General features: G+C 50.3%; 2 protein-coding genes across 2 annotated transcripts; both read left to right on the forward strand.

Annotated features, from left to right (window-relative positions):
* Positions 1-702: 702 nt before the first annotated feature.
* LOC132947548 (uncharacterized) lies at positions 703-1,329 on the forward strand. Its single transcript, XM_061017853.1, has one exon. It carries the CDS (start codon positions 703-705, stop codon positions 1,327-1,329), a length of 627 nt encoding a protein of 208 aa, XP_060873836.1.
* A 3,885-nt stretch (positions 1,330-5,214) lies between these two features.
* LOC132947549 (uncharacterized) lies at positions 5,215-5,715 on the forward strand. Its single transcript, XM_061017854.1, has one exon. It carries the CDS (start codon positions 5,215-5,217, stop codon positions 5,713-5,715), a length of 501 nt encoding a protein of 166 aa, XP_060873837.1.
* Positions 5,716-7,945: the final 2,230 nt, after the last annotated feature.

Raw genomic sequence — 7,945 nt, forward strand, 5'->3', positions numbered from 1 at the left:
TCCTCAACGATGCTGGGAAGGTGCTTGAATTCCTCCTAGTACAAAGATTGGAGGACCACATTGTACTGAATGGTGGCCTATCGCCGAACCAGTTTGGGTTTAGGAAGAAGTTGTCCACCGATGATGCAGTTCGCATGTTCCAGAACACTGTTGTCCAGGAGCTGAACAACGGGAACTTCTGTGTTGCGATCGGAATTGACATCAAGAATGCGTTCAACTCCATCAAATGGCCTGATATCCTGTCGGCCCTCAAGAGATGGGACGTTCCCCCATACTTATACAATGTGTTTCACTCATATTTTTCGACCAGATCAGGCACAGTGTCCTGTGGCAATACACATGGGGAAGACATTAATGTCGAAATAACAGGAGGTGTCCCACAGGGTTCAGTCGTCGGTCCCCTTCTCTGGAACATCACCTTCGACACTGCCCTCAGGGAGGAACTACCACGCGGTGCTAAGCTCCTGGGATTCACGGATGACACCCTCATCGTTGGCTCGGCAAGGACGGTCGCTGAGCTGGAAGCCACAGCAAACCGGGCACTGGCACAGGTTGGCGAGCGCATCGCTAGCCTCGGCCTCAGCATTGCCGTTGACAAGACAGAGGTGGTTTTATTCACGTACAAATACAAGTACGTCTTGCTGAAACTGCGTGTGGGTGGAAGCCCTATCCCCCCCTGTCATTAGAATGCGTTATCTGGGAATGACTATCGACAAGTCACTCCTCTTCAAAAGCCACATCTGGAATGCCGCAGCGGAGGCTGAAAAAATCGACACTCAGCTGTCTAAGATAATGCCCAACGTTGGTGGCCCCCGCGAGGATAGGCGGAGACTTCTGTCATCTGTCGTGCATTCGGTGTTACTGTACGGCGCACCCAGCTGGGGCCATACCCTTGGCGTCGCCCCCGTAAACGTGAAGTTGCTGAATAGGACACAGCGCAAGATCCTCCTGCGATGTACCAGCGCCTATTGCACGGTGTTGGAGGTAGCATCCAATGTCCTCTCGTCGACTCCACCTTATAACCTCCTCGCTAGGGAGCGTAAAGCCGAGTTTGACGTAAGACGGACGGGGCAAGATGGCCTACCTCGTAATGAGCTGAAGAGGCTGACCGTCGCTAAATGGCAGGCGAGATGGGACGATGTTGGCCCCGAGAGTCCGGGACAATGGACAAGGAGGCTGATACCGAACCTTACCAAGTGGTGCGCCAGAGGCTTTGGTAGAGTAGACTTCCACCTATCCCAATTCCTCTCCGGGCACGGCTGCTTCGGCAAATACCTCTGCCTAGAGAAGTCGTCCATCCCGTGTGTGTTGACTGTCAGGACCCATTGAACAGCGCCGAACACGCCATTTTCAATTGCGATAGGTGGTGGCAAGCAAGAAGGGAGTTGGAAGCGGAGTTGTCGGTCAACTTCACATCTGATACCGTGACCGCTACAATGCTAAAGTCGCTGAGGCACTGGACCGCCGTCGCCAACCTCGTCCACCGGATCATGTCCACCAGAGAGGAGGAGGAGCGAGAGAGGCAAAAAGAAGCTATTTTAATTTAGTTAAGACTTATTTATTGTGGGCCGAAGGCCAAATTCACTGGAGGGTTAGAGGCCCTCCACAATTGTATTAATTTATTATACACTTATGTTGTAACTGTAATGTAATTTACAAATAAACGATGCAGGGGAGCTGGCAAATTGCCACACCAGGTATTTCCGGCCCCCTAAGATACCGTAAAAAAAAAAGGTTCTCCCCCAACGGGACCCACCTTGACGCGGTGGGGGAGCTTGCGGGCCAACTAGGCCTTACAAAGTGGTCCCAAACCCAGCTCTGATCCACTCGATCAGGGCAAGTTCCCACAGAGCCGTCGGTGGCACACCCGCCAAAGACGGCAGGTCCGGGCGAACCTGCTAGCACCAGCAAATCGCTTCCATTGGGGCCAACGTCTTTCCTCGATGGCCAGGTAGATCAGGAACACGGACGGAAACAAGGACAAACAGTGTGAGGCTGGCACTGGTGGTGGAGGCCAAGCCACAAATCCAAATAAAAACATGACAGACACGATAATAAATGATGATTTTACTGCTTCAGGGTCTCAGGAACCCCAGGAGTCGGCAGTTGTGGGCGGATCTGGTGGCAACACCGGGTTCAACGTAGTGGGCTCACCTCGGTCGTTATCAAGTAAATGTGAAGGTGTAGGGGTGCTCAGCAAGGCCCCCACAACCTCAAATGCATCTGCTGACCTGAGTGAGGATCGGAGAGTTCCGACTCCACTCCCTTTCACAGCTCGCTGAGAAAGCTTAAAACAAGTCTCACGACTTAGGATGGAGGCTACAAGCTTCTGCTTAAGAAGGCGCACTGCTTAGAGCAAGCGTCCATTAAGATTCGAAGCGCAGACGCGAAGACGGTTATCGACGAGGTCCCAGAAGTGATCACAGGCCTCAAGGTGAGGCGGGAAGAATGGTTCAGCGGATCCCTAGCAATCAGTTAGTTCCGAAGCCAACTAGTACAAACACGCTAACCGAGGCCTCGACCAAGTCAATAGTGACCCTCGTGGATGCCGCGACGGACACACCGTGCTGGTGGGAAACTCTACCTTCGATGCAGTGGTTGCCTGATACCAACTCACGGAAAAATCAAGATCTAAGGAATCGCAGAGAGAGCAAGGAAATCAAAAGGAGTCAGCAACAGAAGTGAACGAGCCCGACCCTTCCAAATTTAAAGTCGTCATGAGAAGACGCAACAGGAGTGCAAGAACAATCCCAGCTCCACCTGTCAAGGCAGTCACCGCCCCAAGGAAACCTCCGGAGCCTGACGGCAGGAGACAAAGGCGACCCCCCAAGACGCAGGCAGTGGTCCAGGAGAAGCCATCTAAAGTGTCATATGCTGACATGGTGAAGGAGGTGAAAGAGACCGTCATGGGTGAGGCTCTCACCTTCGAGATTACGCCTAGGACAGCCAAATCGGGAAACTTGATCCTAGAGACAAAAGACAAGGCCAATGCCGACATCCTGGCCAGCGCTCTCAAACGTCGGTACGGTGATTCACGGGAAGTTAGGCACCCATATCCGAGTGTTGCCTTGATCATCATCGGCATCGAAGATTCCGTTGATGAGAGCGAGCTCAGGATCACTATTGAGGGCCATGATCTGGACCTTAACGAGTCCAACCAAATAAAGATCCAGGAAGGGTCGAACGGAATCAGGACGGCTATAGTGAGGGTTCCTGTTTCCCCGGGACTCAAACTAGCCCGCCTCAAGAACCTCAAGGTTGGCTGGTCAAAGTGCTGCATCAAGGAGCTGGCGCCCAAACAAGGCTGCGCTAGATGCTCCGCCCCAGATCACGTGACCAGGGATTGCGTGGGCGCAGAAACCAGGAGATGTTTCCAACGCAAGGTGGTTGGACACCTAATGGCTTCGTGTAAACCCCCGCACCAGGAATTTCAGTCCGATGAGTCGGACCCAAGCGAGCGCACTGTAGTTCCGACGAGGTTGCTGCCTACGTCGCCATGCCATTAAGTACAGACCCCCCACAAGTGATTAAGGTTCTGAAGATAAACCTAATCACTGCTGGACGGCCCAGCAGCTCGTCCTTCAAACCGTCGCAGAGCTCGGGACTGATGTCGTCATCGTTAGCGACTACAACCGCCCTATGGGGCAGCCGTGTTTGTCCCGAACAGGTCCACAAAAGTCGTTTCCAACCAAGGTTCTGGCGACGATTTCGCTTGGGCGATGGTCAACAGTACGCTGCTTTACAGCTGCTATTGAACACCGAACTGCACCATTCAGGAGTTCGATCGATTCCTCGTCGGTCTCAAGGCGTCGATCCGGTATCGATATGGCGTGGCGACAAAAATCGTGGTTGGAGACTTCAACTCTCACTCTGCGGAATGGGGCTCATCCACAGACGACACAAGAGGATCTCTTCTGTCAGGATTCGCGTCGGCGTTCAACCTCACGGTCTGTAACGTGGGTACCGTCCCGACTTTTAGGAGGGTGAACGCAGCATCGGTGATTGACGTAACCTTTGCACGAGTGGCGAACAACCGACACTGGTGTCTGATTGGTCTGTCCCCGCGAATCGACACACGGTAAGCGATCACGAGTACATCGCGTTTTCGGTGTCAAAAGCCGGGTCACGTCGATCGTCTTCGAGGGTAGTGCGGCCGGGAGGATGGTCGGTAAAGAAGCTCTCCCCAGAGGCCATTAATGAACACTGGAGCCACGTGGGAACACCTCCCTCTATCTCAAGTGACGCTTCAACGGAGGACCACGCGGAACAGCTGCAGGATCTCTTGAGTCAGGCCTGCGAGGCATCAATGCCGAAGAGATCTTTGCCCAGGGGCAGGAAGGCAGTTCACTGGTGGAGCGAAGACATTGCCATTCTTCGCAGGACTGCTATTGCTGCCCGCAGGAGCTACCATCGCGCAGGTTGGAGAGCTGACACCAACGACCGAAAGGCGACTTTTGCGGCGTACAACACCGTGAGATTCTTAGAGTGGCCATACGGAAAGCTAAGTGGTGTGGTCCAAAACAGACGACTCTGCGCAGTTGTGACGATCGACGTCAAAAACGCGTTCAACACGGCACCCTGGAGACTGATCGATGAAGCTCTCCAAAGGTCGTCGGTTCCGGGCTACCTGATAAACATCATCAGATCCTACATGTCCGAGCGGGAAATCTTGCTTGGAGAGGATTGCACCGTGGAAGAGTCAAGCCTGCCGGTCACTTGCGGCGTACCACAAGGATCCGTCCTCGGGCCGACGCTGTGTAATCTGTTCTACGACGGCATCCTGCGATTGCCGGTCCACAAAGACGTTAAGCTAATAGCGTTTGTGGACGACGTAGCAGTTGTGGTGGTAGCACATAACGTCGAGCTCTTGGAACAACTGGTGAACCCACTCCTCTCTGACGTTACAAGATGGATTGTCGGAGAACGGTCTTACTCTTGCCTCAGAGAAGTCCGAGTGCGTCGTCCTGACAGGCAAGCACTCCTTCGGGACACCAGATCTCCAAATTCAGCGCTTCAGCGTTCCTGTGAAAAGGGACATCCGATACCTGGGCTTGCGGCTTGACACCCGACTGTCGTTCGTGAAACACGCCACATCGGTAGCCGCGGGCGCCAAAGTCGCGGCAGCCGCACTTGGGAGGCTAATGCCAAAAATCGGGGGACCCACGCAATGCAAGCAAAGACTGCTGATGAGTGTGGTACACAGCCGGCTCTTGTATGGTGCCCCAATGCGTGAAGAAATCGGAGGAAGCGCTGCTGAAGGCTCAAAAGACTGCCGCCCACAGGGTCACCAGGTGCTACAGGACGGTGTCGGACATGGCGTCGTTAGTCCTAGCGAAAATGCCTCCAGCTTTTCTCCTGGCTACATCGAGGAAGAAGATGGCAGAGTCCAAGAAATCCGGCAACGTCCTGTCCAAGACGGAAGCCACGAGAGAAGTGATCGGTCAGTGGCAAGCGGTTTGGGATTCCACTGCGAAGGCCGCGTGGACCAAACAGCTGATACCGGACCTGGCGATATGGTGGTATCGGGGACCGAGCCAAGTGAGCTTCCATATGGCTCAGGCGCTCACGAACCACGGATGCTTCCAAAAATATTTATGGAAGAAGGCGAGGGCACAGAGTCTAGCCTGCACCCACTGCACGGTGGAAGAAGACGACGCCGAGCACATGATTTTCGGTTGTCCCTTCTGGGAAGAGGCGAGACGTGATGAAGGTTGATGCTTCGAAGGCAACCCCGTCCCGAAGAGGCAATGGATCTACTGTGCGGTCCGAACCCGAAAGAGCTGCCTGACAACCGAGCTGAGCGGCGAAGAGTAGTGGGAGCAGCCTCCAGGATGGCATCAACGTTTTCCTCAATGGTGGAGTCCATCATGGGCCGCAAGGAGGAATTGGAGAGATTGAGGCAAAGAGTACGAGGAGCAGCAGTAGCTTAGGACTAAGGAAACTTGAAGAAAATAACCTCTTAGTTAAGATACAACAATTGTAGGCCAAACGGCCAAATCAGGGTGGTTAGAGGCCCCCAAGTTTTGTATATACATACATTGTAATAATTTATATATGTTTTTATTGTAATAACTGTTTTTTGTTTTCTGTTTTTCAGTAATGGGAATCCATATTTCCCTCCCCGTTGACGATTCAAAAAAAAAAAAAAAAGGTTAGGTTAGGTTAGGTTAATCCCGTGGACGACGCGTTCCACACTGCATTTGAGTGTGACACATGGCACCACCGAAGGCGAAGACTGCAATACACTCTAGGAGAGGACATCAACCCGGAATCGATCCTATCGACAATGCTGAAGAACAAGGAAAACTGGGCAGCCGTGCGAGAGTTCGTAAGAGACATAATGACCAAAAAGGAAGAGGAGGAACGCAGAAGGCAGAAACTTTAATTAGTTAAGGTCAACTTGTTGTAGGCCGAAGTCCAACTTAAAACAGGGTGGTTAGAGGCCCCCACATTTATTGATGTGTAGCAAAACGTAATTATACTATATTACCTTATCTGTTATTATAATTGTAATTACCATTCTTTTTTGAACAATAAACGATGGAAACAGGGGTGAAATGATCCAGGTCAGTGCCACCCTAGTTTTCGATACCACGTAAAAAAAAAAGGTTAGGTTAGTTAAGGTTAGGTTGTTGTCGTTATCTGTATCTCGCGCCAAAGGAGAATTATTGGCGTGGTGCGACTTATCTAATCCAACAGCGTGTCGGTTTTAAATGTGCGCGATATATGCTCGCTCCACCCTCCTCGCGCTGTGTAAATCTGGCTTAAAAGTGCTGGTGCGTCAACTGTACCGCGCTATACCACTCCACACGACGCGCCGTGTGATCCAGGCTTTATAATATTCTGACGACCCTCGGAACCCTTATCTCATTGAGTCTCACGAGTTTCAGACGACAGCTATTATTGAAAAAAATATAATATAATTTGAATACAACCAATATAGGTGTTGGCTGCACTGAGTTTTGGTGATGAACGCACAGCCAGCACGGTTTGTCCATCGGACAACAACAGTATTATTTTTAGCGTATTCGTTGTGCGAACAACGACTCCGGTCGTTTAAGATTGCTCAATAATATACGTTGAATGTTTAAAACTCATTGTTTTTATTAGCTTACATATAGGTAAGCTGGACTACTGTTTCCTGCAGGAACGTCCTCCTATGGTTCTTCGTCGTTAGATACGTTTACATCCACAGGTTCCCCAACGTCATCCATCGGCGTACCCAAGGGAGGTGGTCGACTCTGGTCCTCCCCCATATTTTATTGACAGAATTTTAAATTCTTAAATTCTTAAGGTGCTAACCACTGTTTGTATACTTTTCACGTGTTAAAAAAAATTGTACCTCCCTTTGGAAAATTTCTGGGTATGCCCCTGATGTCATCCCTTACACGCCCAGTCGTTAGTCTTCGATTTTTTTGTTTTTTTCTCGGTTCCGGAGGGTGTTGTATCGGAATCCAAAATATCCTTGATGGCCTTGTTATGATCTTGCCATCCTCTGTGGCAAATAATTGATCAGGATTGGTCTGCCAAAAGTTTCTTCAATGTCATTATTTTTAACTGCAGCTTGGTATATTATGTTCTTTTATGTATAGTGTCCTCTTAAGGTCATATATACCTTGAGGCATTTATATGCATACATTTTTAAGAGTTTTTAAGGTCATAAACATCCTAACCCAAGTCATTACATATATTATATACCTACATATTAGCGGAAGGTAGGTTAATGTTAATTGTTGAAAATTGAAATACAGCAGTAACTCGATTAACCGTCACTCTCTGTTAACCGTCATAGTCCCGGTCCCGGAAACAGCGACGGTTAATCGAGTTTCTGCTGAATAGGTATATTTTATATTTTCTAAATACTTGTAACATTTATGATTTATCATATCAATAGTTATAGCCGATCTAGTTACAACTCTGTTTGACGTCAAATTATTATCACTGT

Source organism: Metopolophium dirhodum, chromosome 6 (assembly GCF_019925205.1).
Source record: "Metopolophium dirhodum isolate CAU chromosome 6, ASM1992520v1, whole genome shotgun sequence".
NCBI classification, from domain to species: domain Eukaryota; kingdom Metazoa; phylum Arthropoda; class Insecta; order Hemiptera; family Aphididae; genus Metopolophium; species Metopolophium dirhodum.